General features: G+C 48.8%; 1 protein-coding gene across 3 annotated transcripts in view; it reads left to right on the top strand.

Annotated features, from left to right (window-relative positions):
- The window catches only part of SHISA7 (shisa family member 7), a 397834-nt gene that overhangs the window by 305950 nt on the left and 69283 nt on the right, over positions 1-22601 (top strand). For all 3 annotated transcript variants that reach the window (XM_073562405.1, XM_073562406.1, XM_073562404.1), the window contains exon 3: positions 2775-2929. In XM_073562405.1, the coding sequence (XP_073418506.1) occupies positions 2775-2929 (155 nt within the window). The remainder of the gene's footprint in view (positions 1-2774; positions 2930-22601) is intronic.

Here is a 22601-nt window from a genome sequence, read left to right as displayed (position 1 = left end):
TGCTCCTCTCCACACTCTTCAGGCCTCTGTCCGCTCTCCATCATGGCTTCCTGGGGTTGTGGCTTCTTCCTGGCTCTTCTTCCCGCCGCTGAGCTTCTCTCCTCCCTTTGGGGGCGGTGTCTCTTCCCCTTGCCACCATATCTGGCTAGGACTCGGACTCCTCTGAGCGTTGGCTATGACGCTGTCGCATAAAAATACAGGCAGGAGAGATTCATGACTTTTCGCGCTTTTCCTTGGGTGCAACCCACGATGACACGCCTCCCTGCACCGCTCTGGCAACAATTTTCAGAGTCCATTTCACAGTCTATTAAATCCATTCTTTTGCACATTTTAAGCTTTTCAGTATCCAAATCCATCAAATCTTCAGCACACAGGACCCGGTGGCGCTGGGCTTCGTCATACTGTTCATGATGCCAAAATGACCTGCCCCAGGGGCCGTGGGATACTCTGTACCGGGCCAGTAGTCTTAAAGGGATGTGTCACAGTGGCAGTGACCCGGTCCGTGGCCCCAGGCATTCATGTAAAAGGGGTAGAATTAAAGAAGACTAGAGTTTGCATGAATTCGTGATGCCACCTGTGGTATTCTGGTCAGTGGTGACCAGCGCTGCAGTGTTACTTCTCTGGGACAGATGGTAAGATGCAGCCAAGTTGGTAAAGCTCTCCACAGGCAGAGCTGTAGTTCCAAGGCTTTATTTACAGTCTGGAGCACACAGATGCCCACTTCAGTGCTGTGTTCTCCAGGTGAGGGGTCCAGACAACTTCCAGGTAAAATGAAGTACACCCTTCCAGCACTCCCTGTCAGTATGTACCCTTTCCTGGCTGTCTCCACGCAATATGCTGCTTTCCACTTTCCTTCCTTATCAGCACTTCACAATTATCGTTCCAGGCCAGCAGCTGCGAATCCTGTCAGATAACGTATACCCTTCCGTTTCTTTGATCCTAAGTAGCTGCCTTTCCAGTCGGAGTAACTATGGTAGGGGGCTGTGGTCTATAAAGTCACCACAGCTATTGGCTTGCTAGTAGCACCCTGAAGTACACTCACTAGGCTAGGGGCCGTGACCCTTTGCAACCAGTTTCTTCCTCCACCTGACGTCAGTCAGCATGGATAAGAGACCCACGGGGAGTATGCTCTAGCCGTTTCTTTCTCAGAAGAACCACCTTTCCATTTAGGGAGCTTTCTTATAATCCAATGCATCCAGCAGCCTCTAATCACAAGAGCTGCTCCAGACACAACCTTTTCCTTCCCTCCCTCTGAGGGAATCTCATCTAGCTTCCTATCATTCTCCCACTCACAATCTACTCTGCCCACCTTCCAACATCCTTATTGTTCCAAAGCAGGGGCCATAAAGTATGCTCTGCTATGCTAAGTGTGTGTGGGATGTGGGATGGAATGTGGTCGGGTGTCTCCACCTTACCTGGTCATGGGATACCACACCTCTGGGTGAGGTGCAGCATCTCTGTGGCGACTGGACCCTCAGGGGCGCCACACATGGATGGCTGTATGTGGGTCACAGTTAAAGCATTATACTGTGTTGAGGGCACCACACTTGGCTGGGGGCTGGGGGGATACAGTAGGGTAATAATACTACATGGGTGGAGGGTATTGTGGAAAAATATTATTATTTTTTTGAGGTGTGGGCAATTAGAACATCTGTTATAGGGCCCCATGATTTCTATGTCCGCTCCTTCAAAGTATGTTTTTTTCTGAAATGCAGGGTTTCAGAGTAAAACATACCTGTAATTAATAACACAGCCAGTGTCTGATTCATGCTGTCCTCAGATTGGCACTGCAGCACAAATCCACAGTCAGGTTCCATTTAAACTATACACTAGTATAAATAATAAGTCCCATTTATTTTGCTTTTGGTAACAATTGTAGCAGCATCTTGTATGTAATTGCCTAATAGACTTCCTATGTTAGGCTCCCAGTTGCTACGGTAACTAGTCAGCACCCTGTGATCACATCGCAGGGCAGCACAGGACTCCACTCCTTCTGTCAAGCCTCTTAGGGTACCATCACATTTAGCGATGCACCAGCGATCCCGACAATGATACGACCCGGTCAGGATCGCTGGTGCATCGCTAAATGGTCGCTAGTGAGCTGCCAAACAGGCAGATCTCACCAGCAACGCAGCGACGCAGCAGCGGTCTTTACTTACCTGTCAGACGCGACGATGAAGATGTCCTCCTGCCCGCGTCCACGCATCGCTCATCGGTGCCAGCAGGAAGCGGACGACGAGAAACGGCCCAGCAAGTTCTTGCGTGATCAGCGATGGCCAGCGGGGGAGCCGGTCGAAGGTAAGTGTCACACAGCGATATCGCTAGCAATATCGCTGCTGCGTCACAAAATCGGTGACGTTTAAGCGATATCGCTAGCGATCTCGCTTAGTGTGACGGGGCCTTTATAAGCAGCAATCTATGGTGAGTGCAGCATCTAAGGGCAAAATGGCCCAAATCCGAAGGTTTGTCAGATCCTGGCTGTATTACACAATGATCAGAAGGACGCTGCCCTTCATGGTGCCCCAATCCATGCCATACAGTTATTTCATCATGCAATAAGGGGTTTACTACATTTATTGGATTAGTATTCTTTCAGGTCAAGACATAAACTTGCAAAAAGTGAGCATTTTAGGCGTAGCAGCCATATCATACAAAGGCAATTATGCATACACCATTACAGTTTTTGAACACTTTTAGATGTCAATAATTCAATCTTACAGAAGTTGTCAAGTAACTTTTTATTGTGATTTTTTTCATTCGTATCATTGTCCCAGGGCTCTTGTAGACATTCTGCGTCACCAGTCAATTCCAGGAAGCCATGGAGAGAGAAATAACAGCACTGTTGTGAGTTCAGGAGCACATGATAATGGACCATCACGTCCTCCAAAAAACCTCTATAACCCAGTAAAGTCTGCAAAGAGCAACCATGGTGAGTAACCTCTGTCCTGTATAGTTATGAAGTAGTGTACAGTAAATACATTAAAAAACAATGTGACAGCGGGAAGCATTCATACATCTGTCTGTGTGATGTACAAATGTCTATGTGATGTTCGATCTTTCCTCAGACACATGGCGCTTCATGGATGAGATCTGTAAGACTTCGAACAGGTCCTATGCTGAACCAGGCCCGGCCATACAAGACCATGGGGATCAGAGAGATAGATGCAGATAAGAAGCCTGATTGTCAGCTTTCTATACACACTGTGCATAGGCAGAAAGCTGCCAATCATTGGAGGGAGCAGGTTTAAACAGAGCTCATAAATATGGAGGACTTTATGGCAGCAGGTTTATGGAAAATGTTATTACTTCTATGTAGTTGATCTTGATTTCTAAGTTTTATCCTTTTATTATACATATACAGTAAGGGAGGCCGAGTGTGATCTCCTACATTATAACTGTGTAACAGGCACTCTGCAGTCATCATCAATATCTTTTATATGAGCTTCTGCCTCTGTAGAGCTTCTGGAGAGTGTTAGCAATACAGTCAGTTCAGTTGCATGACATAGGATCTTTTATTGCAGCAGATGGCTTGGTTCACATACATGTATAAACAGTGCTGAAATATCCAGACAAGGATGTAAAAATTTTATACACAAAGTCTGGCTATTCTATATGCAATATGTGAACTGCTGCAATAAAAATTTCTACGTGGTGCAATTGAACTGATTATACTGCTGAAACTTTCCAAAGGACGGGGGCACAAGCACATATCAAAGATAATGATGATGATTACACAGTGCTTCAAGCAGTAATGTTTCTCCTTGTGGAGAGTGATGTGTCAAGGCTAGGAGACTTTTTTTTTTCTTTTTAAATATTTTTATTAATTTTATATTTAAACTGGGGTAGGGAGAACAATGGGGAGGAAGGGTACAAAAAATATACCTTAAGTAGGTAAAGGGAACAATAAAATTAGAGAACCCTCAGACAATCCCTGAGCATAAGCAGAAATTAGAAACAATAAAAAAAAACAATAAAACAAAACAGTAGTAATATCGTACTTGTTTATTGGAGGCTCTACTGAATGAGATACGACATGAAAAATCCAAGTCAGTCAGAACTGAAGTTAACAAAATGACCAGTGTCAGCTGGTCTGCTGAGAATGAAACATACTATTCCAGATCTTCAATTTTTTATCATATCTGTGTATATTATTGTTGACAACTAGAGTTGAGCGATACCAGCCGATACTTGAAAATATCGGATCGGAATGGATCGGCCGATCTTAAAAAAAAGTATCGGTATCGCCGATTCCGATACCGGGAACCAATGCAAGTCAATGGGGCCAAAATATCGGAATTAAAAAAAACCTTTCTTTCCTTGTAGGTTAATTCTACATGAAGAAAAACAACTAAGAATAATGTAGAATGTATTGTGGGAGGTGGAGGAGACATTAAAGCCATAGAGGTTTAGCCCAATCAAATGGAATAGCAGGAATTAAACTTTTTTTTTTAAAGATGTTAGGAGTTACAAAGATATTGACTATGTTAGCCTCATTTATATTTTGCCAGACATGTATGTCTTCTTCTTCTACTTCCTTTTTTTACATTCTTCTTCTTCTTCTTCTACTTCCTTTTTTTACATTCTTCTTCTTCTTCTACTACTTCCTTTTTTTACATTCTTCTTCTTATTCCTTTTTTTACATTCTTCTTCTTCTTCTACTTCCTTTTTTTACATTCTTCTTCTTCTTCTTCTTCTTCTTCTTCCTTTTCTTACATTCTTCATATTCTTCTTATTCAACAATTATTATTCTACATATTCAGCTTCTTCATCTTCTTCCTATTCTTCTTCATCATATTCTTGTTTGTGTCAGGCATTCCTGTAGTTGTTATCTAGAAAAGTTAGAAGTTTACACCTTCCGTTCTGCCTGTCACAAAAGATTTACAACAGGATTTGTCCGCGTTCAGTTTGGCCTGCAGAAGCAGGCCTTTTCCAGGGGCACCACGAGGAGGAACGGACTCACCCCCATACACTGCTTAGTCTTCTTCTGCTTATAAATAAGATAATATCATTTGCTCAGAGTATTAGTCTTATGCTTAATGTTCTTCTGCTTTGTTTTTTTTATGCTTCTTTGTCTTCTCTCTCTTGTTGTTCTGCATCTTGGTGGTTGTCTTCCTGTTCTTTGTCCTCTTGAACCAGCTGACGGTACTGGCACCCGGAGGGGCAGCAGAAGGAACAAGAGCCAATGGCACTACCGAGGACCAGCTGACGGTGCTGGAACCCGGTTACTAAGCAGGAGGTACCTGTGCTACAAAGCACTACCAAGGACCAGCAGACGTTGCCGGAACTCGGATACCGAGATGGAGGCACCTAGGCCAAAGGCTCTGACGAGAACCAGCTGACGGTGCTGGAACCCGGAGGGGTAGCATAAGCTGCAAGAGCAAATGGAAATAGCGAGGACCAGCTGACAGTGCTGGCACCCGGAGGGGCAGCAGAAGGAATAAGAGCCAATGGCACAACCGAGGACCAGCTGACGGTGCTGGAACCCGGTTACTAAGCAGGAGGTACCTGTGCTACAAAGCACTACCAAGGACCAGCAGACGTTGCCGGAACTCGGATACCGAGATGGAGGCACCTAGGCCAAAGGCTCTGACGAGAACCAGCTGACGGTGCTGGAACCCGGAGGGGTAGCATAAGCTGCAAGAGCAAATGGAAATAGCGAGGACCAGCTGACAGTGCTGGCACCCGGAGGGGCAGCAGAAGGAATAAGAGCCAATGGCACAACCGAGGACCAGCTGACGGTGCTGGAACCCGGTTACTAAGCAGGAGGTACCTGTGCTACAAAGCACTACCAAGGACCAGCAGACGTTGCCGGAACTCGGATACCGAGATGGAGGCACCTAGGCCAAAGGCTCTGACGAGAACCAGCTGACGGTGCTGGAACCCGGAGGGGTAGCATAAGCTGCAAGAGCAAATGGAAATAGCGAGGACCAGCTGACAGTGCTGGCACCCGGAGGGGCAGCAGAAGGAATAAGAGCCAATGGCACAACCGAGGACCAGCTGACGGTGCTGGAACCCGGTTACTAAGCAGGAGGTACCTGTGCTACAAAGCACTACCAAGGACCAGCAGACGTTGCTGGAACTCGGATACCGAGATGGAGGCACCTAGGCCAAAGGCTCTGATGAGAACCAGCTGACGGTGCTGGAACCCGGAGGGGTATCAGAAGTTACCCCTGAAAAGCAAAGTTGGCATGCCGCAAGCTGGCCGCAGTTACCGAATCACACAGTCCTACAGGGGGTGCTTGTCCTACTGGCACTATGGAACAAACCTTTCTTACCAGAACCCGCAGTCCACATAGGAAGCACCTAAACTGCTGGCACCCTAGCCTCGGCTAACCCAACCGCAACACGACATGGCAACTTGGGGTGGCAAACTGACATTGACACTTCCCGGAAACAGCAGGCAGGGCTGGAACCAAGCTGGGCAGGAGGGAGTACCCGTGCCAAAGTCAGTTATGAGCAGCAACTGGCGATGTTGGAGCCCAGGACAAGCACTTAGCAGGCTGAGGCCTGATGTGCTGTCAATTGGGAGGCAGCAGGACAGATTGCCATCAAAACAGCAGGGGAACAGCTGACGTTACTGAACCCCACAAACACAGGAGCTAGTGTTTTACTCTGTGAAGACGGCACTTCCGAGCAACAACTGGCTGTGTTGAAGCCCAGGGACAAGCACGGAGCAGGCTTAGGCTGCATTGAAGAAATTTTAAGATCGGTTGTAGACTACTAATTTGAACCAAGCTCCACTTAGGCCTGTGGATTCACTGATTTTCGTATTTCCCCTGTCCTCCAACCCCGCCAGTTACAGCTCCGAAGTGGCGTCTGCACAATCCACACTTGTTCCTGTGTTACAGGTGTTCAGTCCGGTCAGTTAATCCCCTGATGTGTGTCCGGCAATGTCGCCTGCTCTGTCCACATTCCGATAATGGGAATGTGGACAGAGCAGGCGACATTGCCGGACACACATCAGGGGATTAACTGATCGGACTGAACACCTGTAACACAGGAACAAGTGTGGATTGTGCAGACGCCACTTCGGAGCTGTAACTGGCAGGGTTGGAGGACAGGGGAAATACGAGAGACAGTGGAGCCACAGGCCTAATTGGAGCACGGTTAAAAATCAGTAGTGGTACGACTGTGTAGGCAGCAGGAGACTTTGCCATCCACACAGCAGGGGATCAGCTGACATTACTGAACCCCACTGAGACACGGGAGCAAGTATCTCTTTCCGTGTGGACGGCACTTCCGAACTACAACTGGCTGTGTTGAAGCCCAGGAAATAGGAGGGTGTAGGCAGAGGCCTACTGAATTTTGAATGAGGTGACAGCAGGAGAGACTGCCATCCACACAGCAGGGGATCAGCTGACGTTACTGAACCCCACTGAGACACGGGAGCAAGTGTCTCTTTCCGTGTGGACGGCACTTCCGAACTACAACTGGCTGTGTTGAAGCCCAGGAAATAGGAGGGTGTAGGCAGAGGCCTACTGAATTTTGAATGAGGTGACAGCAGGAGAGACTGCCATCCACACAGCAGGGGATCAGCTGACGTTACTGAACCCCACTGAGACACGGGAGCAAGTATCTCTTTCCGTGTGGACGGCACTTCCGAACTACAACTGGCTGTGTTGAAGCCCAGGAAATAGGAGGGTGTAGGCAGAGGCCTACTGTATTTTGAATGAGTTTACAGCAGGAGAGACTGCCATCCACACAGCAGGGGATCAGCTGACGTTACTGAACCCCACTGAGACACGGGAGCAAGTGTCTCTTTCCGTGTGGACGGCACTTCCGAACTACAACTGGCTGTGTTGAAGCCCAGGAAATAGGAGGGTGTAGGCAGAGGCCTACTGTATTTTGAATGAGTTTACAGCAGGAGAGACTGCCATCCACACAGCAGGGGATCAGCTGACGTTACTGAACCCCACTGAGACACGGGAGCAAGTGTCTCTTTCCGTGTGGACGGCACTTCCGAACTACAACTGGCTGTGTTGAAGCCCAGGAAATAGGAGGGTGTAGGCAGAGGCCTACTGTATTTTGAATGAGTTTACAGCAGGAGAGACTGCCATCCACACAGCAGGGGATCAGCTGACGTTACTGAACCCCACTGAGACACGGGAGCAAGTGTCTCTTTCCGTGTGGACGGCACTTCCGAACTACAACTGGCTGTGTTGAAGCCCAGGAAATAGGAGGGTGTAGGCAGAGGCCTACTGTATTTTGAATGAGTTTACAGCAGGAGAGACTGCCATCCACACAGCAGGGGATCAGCTGACGTTACTGAACCCCACTGAGACACGGGAGCAAGTATCTCTTTCCGTGTGGACGGCACTTCCGAACTACAACTGGCTGTGTTGAAGCCCAGGAAATAGGAGGGTGTAGGCAGAGGCCTACTGTATTTTGAATGAGTTTACAGCAGGAGAGACTGCCATCCACACAGCAGGGGATCAGCTGACGTTACTGAACCCCACTGAGACACGGGAGCAAGTATCTCTTTCCGTGTGGACGGCACTTCCGAACTACAACTGGCTGTGTTGAAGCCCAGGAAATAGGAGGGTGTAGGCAGAGGCCTACTGTATTTTGAATGAGTTTACAGCAGGAGAGACTGCCATCCACACAGCAGGGGATCAGCTGACGTTACTGAACCCCACTGAGACACGGGAGCAAGTATCTCTTTCCGTGTGGACGGCACTTCCGAACTACAACTGGCTGTGTTGAAGCCCAGGAAATAGGAGGGTGTAGGCAGAGGCCTACTGTATTTTGAATGAGTTTACAGCAGGAGAGACTGCCATCCACACAGCAGGGGATCAGCTGACGTTACTGAACCCCACTGAGACACGGGAGCAAGTGTCTCTTTCCGTGTGGACGGCACTTACGAACTACAACTGGCTGTGTTGAAGCCCAGGAAATAGGAGGGTGTAGGCAGAGGCCTACTGTATTTTGAATGAGTTTACAGCAGGAGAGACTGCCATCCACACAGCAGGGGATCAGCTGACGTTACTGAACCCCACTGAGACACGGGAGCAAGTGTCTCTTTCCGTGTGGACGGCACTTCCGAACTACAACTGGCTGTGTTGAAGCCCAGGAAATAGGAGGGTGTAGGCAGAGGCCTACTGTATTTTGAATGAGTTTACAGCAGGAGAGACTGCCATCCACACAGCAGGGGATCAGCTGACGTTACTGAACCCCACTGAGACACGGGAGCAAGTGTCTCTTTCCGTGTGGACGGCACTTCCGAACTACAACTGGCTGTGTTGAAGCCCAGGAAATAGGAGGGTGTAGGCAGAGGCCTACTGTATTTTGAATGAGTTTACAGCAGGAGAGACTGCCATCCACACAGCAGGGGATCAGCTGACGTTACTGAACCCCACTGAGACACGGGAGCAAGTGTCTCTTTCCGTGTGGATGGCACTTCCGAACTACAACTGGCTGTGTTGAAGCCCAGGAAATAGGAGGGTGTAGGCAGAGGCCTACTGTATTTTGAATGAGTTTACAGCAGGAGAGACTGCCATCCACACAGCAGGGGATCAGCTGACGTTACTGAACCCCACTGAGACACGGGAGCAAGTGTCTCTTTCCGTGTGGACGGCACTTCCGAACTACAACTGGCTGTGTTGAAGCCCAGGAAATAGGAGGGTGTAGGCAGAGGCCTACTGTATTTTGAATGAGTTTACAGCAGGAGAGACTGCCATCCACACAGCAGGGGATCAGCTGACGTTACTGAACCCCACTGAGACACGGGAGCAAGTATCTCTTTCCGTGTGGACGGCACTTCCGAACTACAACTGGCTGTGTTGAAGCCCAGGAAATAGGAGGGTGTAGGCAGAGGCCTACTGTCTTTGTAATGCGGAGACAGCAGGAGAGACTGCCATCTCCACAGCAGGGGAACAGCTGGCAGTGCTGAACCCCACTAACACTTGAACGAATGTGTTTGGCTCTGTGGAGACGACACTTCTGAACACCAACTGACGCTGTTGGAGCCCAGGATTAGGCGGGGAGCAGGCTGGGGCCTACTGGATTTTGGCAGGTGAATGCAGCAGGAGACTTGCCATCTCCACAGCAGGGGAACAGCTGGCAGTGCTGAACCCCACTAACACTTGAACGAATGTGTTTGGCTCTGTGGAGACGACACTTCTGAACACCAACTGACGCTGTTGGAGCCCAGGATTAGGCGAGGAGCAGGCTGGGGCCTACTGGATTTTGGCAGGTGAATGCAGCAGGAGACTTGCCATCTCCACAGCAGGGGAACAGCTGGCAGTGCTGAACCCCACTAACACTTGAACGAATGTGTTTGGCTCTGTGGAGACGACACTTCTGAACACCAACTGACGCTGTTGGAGCCCAGGATTAGGCGAGGAGCAGGCTGGGGCCTACTGGATTTTGGCAGGTGAATGCAGCAGGAGACTTGCCATCTCCACAGCAGGGGAACAGCTGGCAGTGCTGAACCCCACTAACACTTGAACGAATGTGTTTGGCTCTGTGGAGACGACACTTCTGAACACCAACTGACGCTGTTGGAGCCCAGGATTAGGCGAGGAGCAGGCTGGGGCCTACTGGATTTTGGCAGGTGAAGGCAGCAGGAGACTTGCCATCTCCACAGCAGGGGAACAGCTGGCAGTGCTGAACCCCACTAACACTTGAACGAATGTGTTTGGCTCTGTGGAGACGACACTTCTGAACACCAACTGACGCTGTTGGAGCCCAGGATTAGGCGAGGAGCAGGCTGGGGCCTACTGGATTTTGGCAGGTGAATGCAGCAGGAGACTTGCCATCTCCACAGCAGGGGAACAGCTGGCAGTGCTGAACCCCACTAACACTTGAACGAATGTGTTTGGCTCTGTGGAGACGACACTTCTGAACACCAACTGACGCTGTTGGAGCCCAGGATTAGGCGAGGAGCAGGCTGGGGCCTACTGGATTTTGGCAGGTGAAGGCAGCAGGAGACTTGCCATCTCCACAGCAGGGGAACAGCTGGCAGTGCTGAACCCCACTAACACTTGAACGAATGTGTTTGGCTCTGTGGAGACGACACTTCTGAACACCAACTGACGCTGTTGGAGCCCAGGATTAGGCGAGGAGCAGGCTGGGGCCTACTGGATTTTGGCAGGTGAAGGCAGCAGGAGACTTGCCATCTCCACAGCAGGGGAACAGCTGGCAGTGCTGAACCCCACTAACACTTGAACGAATGTGTTTGGCTCTGTGGAGACGACACTTCTGAACACCAACTGACGCTGTTGGAGCCCAGGATTAGGCGAGGAGCAGGCTGGGGCCTACTGGATTTTGGCAGGTGAAGGCAGCAGGAGACTTGCCATCTCCACAGCAGGGGAACAGCTGGCAGTGCTGAACCCCACTAACACTTGAACGAATGTGTTTGGCTCTGTGGAGACGACACTTCTGAACACCAACTGACGCTGTTGGAGCCCAGGATTAGGCGAGGAGCAGGCTGGGGCCTACTGGATTTTGGCAGGTGAAGGCAGCAGGAGACTTGCCATCTCCACAGCAGGGGAACAGCTGGCAGTGCTGAACCCCACTAACACTTGAACGAATGTGTTTGGCTCTGTGGAGACGACACTTCTGAACACCAACTGACGCTGTTGGAGCCCAGGATTAGGCGAGGAGCAGGCTGGGCCCTACTGGATTTTGGCAGGTGAAGGCAGCAGGAGACTTGCCATCTCCACAGCAGGGGAACAGCTGGCAGTGCTGAACCCCACTAACACTTGAACGAATGTGTTTGGCTCTGTGGAGACGACACTTCTGAACACCAACTGACGCTGTTGGAGCCCAGGATTAGGCGAGGAGCAGGCTGGGGCCTACTGGATTTTGGCAGGTGAAGGCAGCAGGAGACTTGCCATCTCCACAGCAGGGGAACAGCTGGCAGTGCTGAACCCCACTAACACTTGAACGAATGTGTTTGGCTCTGTGGAGATGACACTTCTGAACACCAACTGACGCTGTTGGAGCCCAGGATTAGGTGAGGAGCAGGCTGGGGCCTACTGGATTTTGGCAGGTGAAGGCAGCAGGAGACTTGCCATCTCCACAGCAGGGGAACAGCTGGCAGTGCTGAACCCCACTAACACTTGAACGAATGTGTTTGGCTCTGTGGAGACGACACTTCTGGACACCAACTGACGCTGTTGGAGCCCAGGATTAGGCGAGGAGCAGGCTGGGGCCTACTGGATTTTGGCAGGTGAAGGCAGCAGGAGACTTGCCATCTCCACAGCAGGGGAACAGCTGGCAGTGCTGAACCCCACTAACACTTGAACGAATGTGTTTGGCTCTGTGGAGACGACACTTCTGAACACCAACTGACGCTGTTGGAGCCCAGGATTAGGCGAGGAGCAGGCTGGGGCCTACTGGATTTTGGCAGGTGAAGGCAGCAGGAGACTTGCCATCTCCACAGCAGGGGAACAGCTGGCAGTGCTGAACCCCACTAACACTTGAACGAATGTGTTTGGCTCTGTGGAGACGACACTTCTGAACACCAACTGACGCTGTTGGAGCCCAGGATTAGGCGAGGAGCAGGCTGGGGCCTACTGGATTTTGGCAGGTGAAGGCAGCAGGAGACTTGCCATCTCCACAGCAGGGGAACAGCTGGCAGTGCTGAACCCCACTAACACTTGAACGAATGTGTTTGGCTCTGTGGAGACGACACTTCTGAACACCAACTGACGCTGTTGGTGCCCAGGATTACGCATGCCGCATGCAGAGGCCAATGGGCAGCGGTTTTTATGGAGGTTGTGGACTACTACTGATTCTAACCATGCTCCACTTAGGCCTCTGGCTCCACTGTCTCTACTATTTACCCTGGCCTCCAACCCCGCCAGCTACATCTCTGAAGTGGCGTCAGCACAATCTACACTTGTTCCTGTGTTACTGGTGCTCAGTCCCATCAGTTGATCCCCTGATGTTTGTCCGGCAAGTTCGCCAGCTCTGTCCTCATTCCCACTACTGGTTATGGGAATGTGGACAGAGCAGGAGACCTTGCCGGACACACATCAGGGGATAAACTGATGGGACTGAGCCACAGGAACACAGGAACAAGTGTAGATTGTGCTGACGCCACTTCAGAGATGTAGATGGCGGGGTTGGAGGTCAGGGGAAATAGTAGAGACAGTGGAGCCAGAGACCTAAGTTGGGCACGGTTAAAAATCAGTAGTGGTTTGAATGTTGATGGAGCTGGTGACTCTGCCGTCCACACAGCAGGGGATCAGCTGGCATTACTGAACCCCAGTAACACAGGAGCTAGTGTGTTTCTCTGTGCAGACGACACATCTGAGCGACAACTGGCTGTGTTGAAGCACAGGGATTATAGTTCAGGTGGTAGAAAAATGAACACACCAGCAGACCTGGATACAGTTGCCAACCACTAATTTAGTCTGTAAGAGGAATGGCAAAGTCTTTGGAGATCCAGGCCTTGTTCATTTTCAGAAAAGTCAGCCGGTCAACATTATCGGAAGATAGTCGCGTGCGACGGTCTGTTAGTACACCACCTGCGGCACTAAAGACACGTTCCGATAATACACTGGCAGCAGGGCAAGCCAGCACCTCCAATGCATACTGGCTAAGCTCTGGCCATGTATCCAGCTTAGAGACCCAAAACTTGAAGGGGGAAGAGCCATCTGGGAGTACAGCGACAGGGCAAGACATGTAGTCTGACACCATCTGACGGAAGCGTTGCCTCCTGCTGACTCGAGGCGTCGCTGATGGTGTAGACAATTGTGGTGGACACACAAAACTTTGCCACATTTGGGCCATAGTGGTCTTGCCTTGTGCTGCGGCACTGCCTCTGCTCCCTCTTTGTGCAGAGTTTCCTCCACTGCCTCGACGCACAGAGCTGCTTTGTAAAGCACTTGCAACAATGCTGTCGGGTGGAATGGAAAACATTATGGACTGCACCAGTGACTCTTCGTACTCCCGCATTTTACGCTCCCGGTTCAACGTTGGTATGAGCCTTTGTACGCTGTCCCGGTAGCGAGGATCTAGGAGGGTGTCCAATAATCAGCCGAGACGAGAATGTGGGCGATGCGGCGGTCGTTTCTCAGGCACTGCAGCATGAAATCAACCATGTGCTGCAGACTCCCAACTGCCAAAGAACCGCTGTCCCCTGTTTGAGGCGTGACCTCGACCTGCTCTGCATCACCCCACCCTCGCTGTACATACTGAGTAGAGGTTTGTGTACCTCCCTCCTCTGGAGAGATGTCTTCCTCCTCCATCGACTCCTCCTCATCCTCCTCACAAAGTGTCCCCTGCCTAGGCCTTTGTGAGGAAACACGTAGCGCAGACTGTCCAGAAGCAGATGGCATTTGGGACTCCTCATCCTCCACCTCTTCTGAAACCTCATCCCTTAGTGCTTGCAGTGTTTGTTGAAGCAGGCAGATAAGGGGGACAGTCATGCTGACTAGTGCATCATCTGCACTCGCCATCCGCGTGGATTCATCGAAGGCACGCAAAACGAGGCAGATGTCCTTCATAGAGGCCCACTCAATGGTGCTGAAGTGTGAACGGCGCACAGTGCGACTTGTTTGCGCCTGATGCAGCTGGTACTCCATGACTGCTGCCTGCTGCTCACACAACCGCTCCAACATATGTAACGTTGAATTCCACCGGGTGGGTAGGTCACATATGATGCGATGTTCTGGAAGGCCAAATCGTCGCTGCAGAGCAGCGAGGCGCGATCTTGCCATGCTGGAACGTCGCAAGTGAGCGCACTCTATGCGGACCTTGTGCAACAGTGCATCAAGATCCGGATAGTCCCTCAGAAAGCTCTGCACGACCAAGTTAAGAACATGTGCCAGACATGGGATGTGTGTGAGGTTGCCTAGGCCAAGAGCTGCCACCAGATTTCGGCCATTGTCACACACTACCAAGCCCGGCTGGAGATTCGCTGGCCCAAACCACACATCGCTCTCCAGCTTGATAGCATTCCAGAGCTCCTGCGCTGTGTGGCTTCGATTCCCCAAAGAAATTAATTTGAGTACAGCCTGTTGACGTTTGGCCACGGCTGTGCTCATATCGGTCGTAACAGGCTCCTGCTCTGCTGTTTCTGAGGAACTTGAGTAGGAGGAGGAGTCTATGTGTACAGACTGGAGTCCTGCAATCCGTGGCGTTGGAAGAACACGTACAGCGCCACTCTCCAGATCCGTACCCGGCTCCACAACATTGACCCAGTGGGCAGTGAGGGAAAGGTATCGTCCCTGTCCATGGTTACTGGTCCACGCATCGGTGGTCAGGTGGACCTTGCTACTAACGGCGTTTAGTAGCGCATGTTTTATTTTGCCCTCAACATGTTTCTGCAGGGCAGGGACGGCTCGCCTGCTGAAATAAAAGCGGCTGGGCACGTTGTATTGGGGGACTGCCAATGCCATTAAGTCCCGGAAGGTGTCAGTGTCCACCAGCCTGAATGACAGCATTTCAACTGCCAGAAGTTTGGCAATGCCAGCATTCAGAGACTGTGCTCGGGGATGGTTTGCCGAGTAAGGGCGCCTTTTATCCCATGCCTGTGCTACCGATGGCTGTGATGGATGGGAACGTGCTGTTATGGGTGGAATCTGACAGGGTCTCCGGACAACAGTGGCAGAGGTTCTTCCTTGGCGATCCTGTGAGGAAGCCGAACCAGCAGTGTGTGAGCTGGAGGAAGAGGGCCCAACACGAACTGAAGAGGTGGTAGGTGGTGCTGTACGTTGGCCTACGTCTTGAGGGTGTCTCTGCAACTCCAACTCGTGCTTGGTGCGCACATGTTTCCACATATTTGTGGTATTGAGGTTGCTGACATTTCTCCCTCTTTTGACTCTCTGATGACACAGCTTGCATTTGACAAAGCAAATGTCATCTGCAACTGTGTCAAAAAAGGACCACGCACTGCAACTCTTGTGAGCGCCCGGTTTGCCTTTGGAAGGAGGAATGCTCCTAACGGGTGCCGAAGTGGAGGGTACAGGCAACCAAGTCTTCCCCCTCCCTCTGCCTCCTGTTTTGGCCGGTAGGGGAATCTCTTCCTCCGAGCTGCTCCCACCACCTTCCTGTTGCTCACGCCATGATGGGTCAAGGACCTCATCATCTTCCCTCCCCTCTTCAAACAGCTGCTTCTCCGGGGTTGTCTCGCCAGCACCGTACGCACCAGAAAGTGGCAACTGAGTCTCGTCATCATCTGATGCGTACTGAGGTGTGCTGACCATAGGCACTGGCCCACTCGCCTCTTCAGATTCAGAGGGACAAAGAAGTTGCGCATCACTGCATACTCCCTCTTCTTCACATTCAGGAATGCTGCTTGGCTGGCCCCCTCTTTCCAAGCCAACAGATTCCGAGAACAGAAGTAGAGATTGTGATGGCTCCTGTCCATGTCTCTCTGACTGCCTGGGCACTTTGGCAGGTGGTGAAGAGACAGATGGTTGCTCTTCGGTGCTCTGACCCTGAGAGGATGCGGAAGTAATTGAAGTCGATGCGTTAGCTGCCATCCATCCGACAACGGCTTCAATTTGTTCCTCCCGCAGCAGTGGGGTACGTTGAGGTCCTACAAAGCTGCGCATAAAGGACTGTTGCCTGCTAAAACTGGGGGATGCTGATCCACTGGTGCCCGCAGCAGGCCCAGAATCCCCACGTCCTCTACCTGTAGAATCCCCACGTCCTCTCCCTGCAGAATCCCCACGTCCTCTCCCTGCTGAAACTCCACGCCCACGCCCACGCCCCCGCGCCTTACTCCCTGCCTTCTTCATCTTGCAAGACTGCTTAAGATAGGCAAAAAAGGACAAAGGGGGGCCTTAGTGTGCTTATTCCTGAACAGCTGGTTACAGGTACAAGAAACACTAATTTTATGAAGTGTGTGTGTGTGGACTAGACTTTAATAGGAGCTGATGTGGCCTACACAAGTTCAAAATGTAGTGTTTGGTGAACTTTTTATGTGGTTTCTTTGTTTGAAACAAACTCAAAGTATGAGAACAAAGAATTGAAACTGATAGTATCACCAACTTTTTGGAGCTATTACAATGCAGGCAGGTAACCTACAATGCAAAAGATGAGGCTCCAAAAAAATTGGGTAATACTAATCTGGCTGCGCCGGCAGGGCACAAGCCAGAAAAAAAGGCTCCTCTATCTACTCCTATATAGTGTTTGCAACCAACCAATGTTGATGGATACGGATGGATGCACACTAATAGGAGAAGAAAAAATGAGCTGCACTCAGAGACAAATATGTGTGAGGCAGTGACGCACGTTGAGCGTCCTACAACCAGACGTAGCTGCAGGACACTCTACTCAGCGTGAGCTGCACTCACACACAGTCAGAGACCTCTCAGACAGCCGTCAACAGTGCAGCTAAGTGGGCACTGGCACTGACAGGCTGCAGAAAGGCTCCGCTGTGTACTCCTATATAGTGTTTGCAACCACCGTAGATGGAGACGGATGGATGCACACTAATAGAAGAAAAAATGAGCTGCACTCAAATAAAAATATGTGTGAGGCAGTGACGCACGCTAAGCGTCCTACAGCCAGACGTAGCTGCAGGACACACTACTCAGCGTGAGCTGCACTCACACACAGTCAGAGACCTCTCAGACAGCCGTGAACAGTGCAGCAAAGTGGACACTAGCACTGAAAGGCTGCAGAAAGGCTCCGCTGTCTACTACTAGTGTTTGCAACCAACGTATATGGATACGGATGGAAGCACACTAGATTGAAATTATTTAAAAAATGCAGCTCAAAAAATAAAAGATGTATGAGGCAGCAGTGATCACACTGGGTGGCCTACAGCCTGACGTGGCTGCAGGACCCACTCCACAGCGTGAGCTGCACTCACACAGCCCTTGCAGACAGCTGTGAAAACAGCGCTGCTAGGGAAAAGCAAGCTACAGTGGTGGTTTATGTAGCCTGGATAAAGCACAATATTGTTTTTAGAATCGCTATTTCTAACTGTCCCTCACAGTCTTCTACAGCAGCCTGTCCCTAACTGAATTCACAGCAGAGTGACCAGAAATGGCGGCTGCGGTGGCTTTTATAGTGCATCATGACATCATTTCGGCAGCCAATCACAGCCATGCCAATAGTTAACATGCCTACATGCCTAACAGGATGTGCCCACACTTCGGAGGATTCCCATTGGCTTAATCAAAGCAAGCAGGCTCATAGCATGATGGGAACTTCCTATTCCGATTCCGATCCCGGAATCCGATATGAAAAAAGTATCGGAATTAAGTATCGGAATTCCGATACCGCTAATATCAGCCGATACCCGATACTTGCGGTATCGGAATGCTCAACACTATTGACAACCGCAAATCTCCTTTCCAAGTCGCTATGTTGACTTATCCTATCCAAAATATCAGGAAACTTGGGTACCTCACGTTTTTTCCACCATTGCGCAAAAGTAATCTTTACCACCAGGAAGATATGTATAATGATAAATCTTATCGAACAATCAAAATGCTCCATGTCCAGAGACAAGAGCGCTCTCCCAGGTGAAATTTGAAAATCTTTAGAGAAAAGATTAATGTGATGGGAGACTCAAAACCTCCTGGCCGCAGTCCCTCCAACACAAAGAAGAGTGCTCTGAATTACTATGAGACAGCCTAATTGGGGTGTAATATCATCTTGTCATTAATTTAAAATGACATTCATGGAGAGCCATTGATATATTAGATCTATATGTATTTTTGATAGCACCATCCCATTGCTCCGCCTGGACGTCCGTCCCTAAGTCAGACTCCCACCTTTTCATGTATATGTTTTTGATACCACCATGATCCCTGATGATAAGCCCATACAAGTTACTTAAGCTCCAGATGTCTTTATTTTTAGTGTTGCACAACAGCAAAGATAGAATTTCATAGTTCCAGGCCTTCCCTGTTATGATTCCTGTAATGTTATCTTTCAGCATAGCAAAGAAGATCAGTTCGGAGGAAGGCAAATTATATTTAACTTTGATCTCACTGAATGTCATGAATTTTTCTCCGAGAAAGATGTCCCCCACCTTTTTTATTCCTGACTTGCTCCATATCTCCGGCATAGGAATATTGGTTATTAGGGCCAATAGAGAGAGGGAAAATTTCAGGATTTCTTCTTTTTTAAAAAATTTTTGCGTGGTTTAATGAGCATCCTCCGGCAGAGATTAAGGATTGAAAAATGGGATGCGATGAGTTTTTACGCCATTTTTGAAAAAGGAAACCAAAAAAAAGCTTCCGAACCGGTCCCACTCATGTCCCTCTCCAGGCGAAGCCAGGCTGGATGTACCCAGTTATCAGTGAACCAATGCCAACTCTGCTTCACTAAGGAAGCCAGGTAGTATGGCATGAATATTTGGTAGACCTGCGCCCCCATGGGATTTATGTTTTTAAAGTATATCCGCTGAAATTCTAGCCCTCTTGCCGTTCCACACGAAAGAGTGTATCATTCTCTGAATCTTGTTTATAGACTGGTAAGGAAGAATTACCGGTAAGGACCTGAAAATATACAAGATCTTAGGTAGAACAAATGACTTGATGGACAGAACTCTCCCGAAAATTGAGAGATCAAGTTGCGCAAAAAAGGACAAATCAGATGCTATTGTTTTGATGATATTCTCCAGATTGGCTCTAACTGTAGCTTGTATTGTTCCTGCTATTTTGATCCCCAAATAGACTAGCTCCTTTTCTTCCCAGGTGAACTCGGTATGTCTTCTCAACTCATCGATTTCAGAGTCACTCATATTAAAAGTAATAAATTTAGATTTGTGAGAATTTATCTTAAAATAAGAGTCACTAGAAAATTCTTTTAGCACCTTTGTGAGGGCCTCAATGGAGTTTAAAGGGTCGGTCAACGTAAGGAACAAGTCAGCACCAAATAAACCCACTTTATACTGATAAGATGAAAGCATAAAACCCTTAATTTCTTGGTTTAATCTAATTTTTTCAGCCAGTGGCTCGATGGCGAGAGCAAACAGTAGGGGGGATAAAGGGCACCCCTGCCTAGTTCCGTTGGTGATACAAAATGGGTCAAAGAATTGTTAGCATATATTCTGACACTGGGACCTGAGAAAAGCGCAAAAAACCGTAGACAAGAACTTTTCATCAAAACCAAATTTCGTAAGGGTTGTTTTTAGATAAGGCCAGTTTAGCCTATCAAAGGCCTTCTCGGAATCCAGTGCCAGAAAAGCTGATTGAAAACCTGAAGTCCTAGCCTGATTCAACAGGTTTAATACTCTTCTAGTTCCATCTGATGCCTGTCTACCTATCGTAAGGCCCATCTGGTCATCCCTCAACAAATGTGGAAGAATGGTTTTTAAGCAGTCCACAAGCATCTTGGAAAAGATTTTAATGTCACTATTGATAAGCGAAATCGGCCTGTAACTCTGTATCCTCTCGGGGTCCACCCCTGCCTTTGGGATCATTACAATTGTAGCCTCCAACATTTCTTTTAGGACCATTGATGTAATTCAGGTCTGATACAATAATCCTTGGAAGGTTAATACCTTGTAGAAAGGAGTCTATCAAGTCTGAATTTACCATGGGGTTTTGAGGGTCGTCCTTCAGGTTGTAGAGATTTCCGAAGAATTCCGCAAAGGAGTTAAAGGGACCCTGACACCCCCCCCGGGAGAAGCTGATGATTCCACCGATAACGCTGCAATGTAGGAAAGAGGTGGAGGGATTTCCGGGAGTCGGAGAGCCACAGATAACTACTGTGCTTGCCCGAGATTCCCAGCTCCGCAGTGTGAATAAACCATAAATGACTGCGGGGCAGGATCTCTGGCCATGCGTCCATGCAGGCGCAATAGGAAGGCCAGGAAGTCATGAGAGAGGACGGGCAGCGGCAACTGCACACGCCCAAGAATAAATAGGACAGCGCAGGCACCAAAATTTGAAAAGAGCGATGTTGAGGCGGATCCAAAAAAGCAGGAAGACATGAGTCACGGATGTGAGACGTCTGTGTCAGATGGGGAAAGACCTGCCCCCCTGTCAAATATCAGGTATGTCTGACCAATCTTATAAAAGATTATTTCAGCGGTGGAAGGTACCCTAAATAAAAGAGCCACCTTGACAGAATGCAGCATTAGTGCTGCACAAGGTGGCTCTTTTACTTAAAAACGCCAGGCAGGTGACAGGGTCCCTTTAACTATATCTCTAGGGTGAGTCATGGCTTCACCAGAGAGGGAAACAATCTTAGATATCATTCTATTAATTCTCTCTCTCTTGAGTTTCCTCATCATGTACTTTACAGGCTTGTTCAAGGAGGTGTAAACCCTGAACCTTGAAGTTTTAATGACCGCATCATATTCCTTAAAAATCTCCACGCTTAAGGGGGTTTTACACTAAGCAATATCGCTAGCAATATCGCTAAAACGTCACTGGTTTTGTGACGTTATAGCGATATTGCTAGCGATATCGCTATGTGTGATACCAGCGACCGGCTCCCCCGCTGTCCATCGCTGATCGCGCGAGAATGTCCGGCTCCATTTCTCGTCGGGCGCTTCCTGCTGGGCTTCCTGCTGTGACGTCCAGCGACGCGTGGAGGCGGGCGGGAGGACGCAGGATCGCTGTGTGTGAATGGTAAGTATCGTGCGCTGCGTCGCTGCTGCATCGCTGTGAGATCTTTCTGTGTGGAAGCTCACTAGGGATCATTTAGCGATGCACCAGCGATACTGACCGGGTCGGATCGCTGGTTGGATCGCTGGTGCATCGCTAAATGTAAAAGGGCCTTTAGACTCTGTCTGAGGCTCAAAATCTGCCTGGATAGATGAAGAAGGGACTCTTGAAATAGTTTGCTGTTCCTCTCTTTTACTTATTTGAGCTTGTAAATGGGCAATTCTTTCCCTATTTCTTTTTTTGTACCTCAGATAAATTTGTACAAGACCCCCCTAAGCACAGCCTTGCGGGCGTTCCACAGACTGAATGAATTCAAGGCGAGGAGACTTTTAAGCCTTGTAATGCTTCTCTGAGAAAGTGCTTGTCACACAGTTATAATGTAGGCGATCATAACATTTTTTATCTGGAATTCAGAATGTAATTATTTACAGTACAATGCATTCACCGACATTGTGAATAATCCACTACTGATTCTAGGAACACTGCAAATTTAGTTGTAGAATTCACCCATTGCAATGTAAAAGGTGAAATCCCCAGCAAAGTTCTCATTGGACTCTTCAAATTAAACTGCATGTAATACCACGTGAGAGATTTATTACAAAAAATATCTTGGACTAAATAGCTGTTCTACTGTACATATCTTAATGGTTTATTGATTTTACCAGCAAGTGCATATATTTTTATAAATCCATTTTTGAAGAATGAAACAATGACAAAAATGTCGGCCTTATTTATGTTATTGTAACAATTAATAAACTCATTAAAGTATGAAAGGGGTATTCTGGACTGAAAAGAAGAAAAGTGTTATGTTTAGGAAATAATCTTGAATCAAATATTGTGGAAGAGGAACTGCTAAACATGAAAAGACTGTGAGAGTAGATCCACTCAACTTGTAATGCAATGTAAACTTTAGGCACAATTAGATTATAGACAGCAATAATAATGATGGAAAAAATCTAAAAGATAAGTAAACTCTTCTCATAATTGTTACATGTTAGTAACTACAACCTAATTGCATGCCTGATTTCTTTTGAAAGTGTAAACACTGACACCCTGTGGCCATCGGTGGAG

This window comes from Dendrobates tinctorius, unplaced genomic scaffold (assembly GCF_039654945.1).
Source record: "Dendrobates tinctorius isolate UK_male_01 unplaced genomic scaffold, ASM3965494v1 ptg000350l, whole genome shotgun sequence".
NCBI classification, from domain to species: Eukaryota; Metazoa; Chordata; class Amphibia; order Anura; family Dendrobatidae; genus Dendrobates; species Dendrobates tinctorius.
The sequence above is the reverse complement of the archived record's forward strand: the minus strand, read 5'-3'. Positions and strand labels throughout refer to the sequence as shown.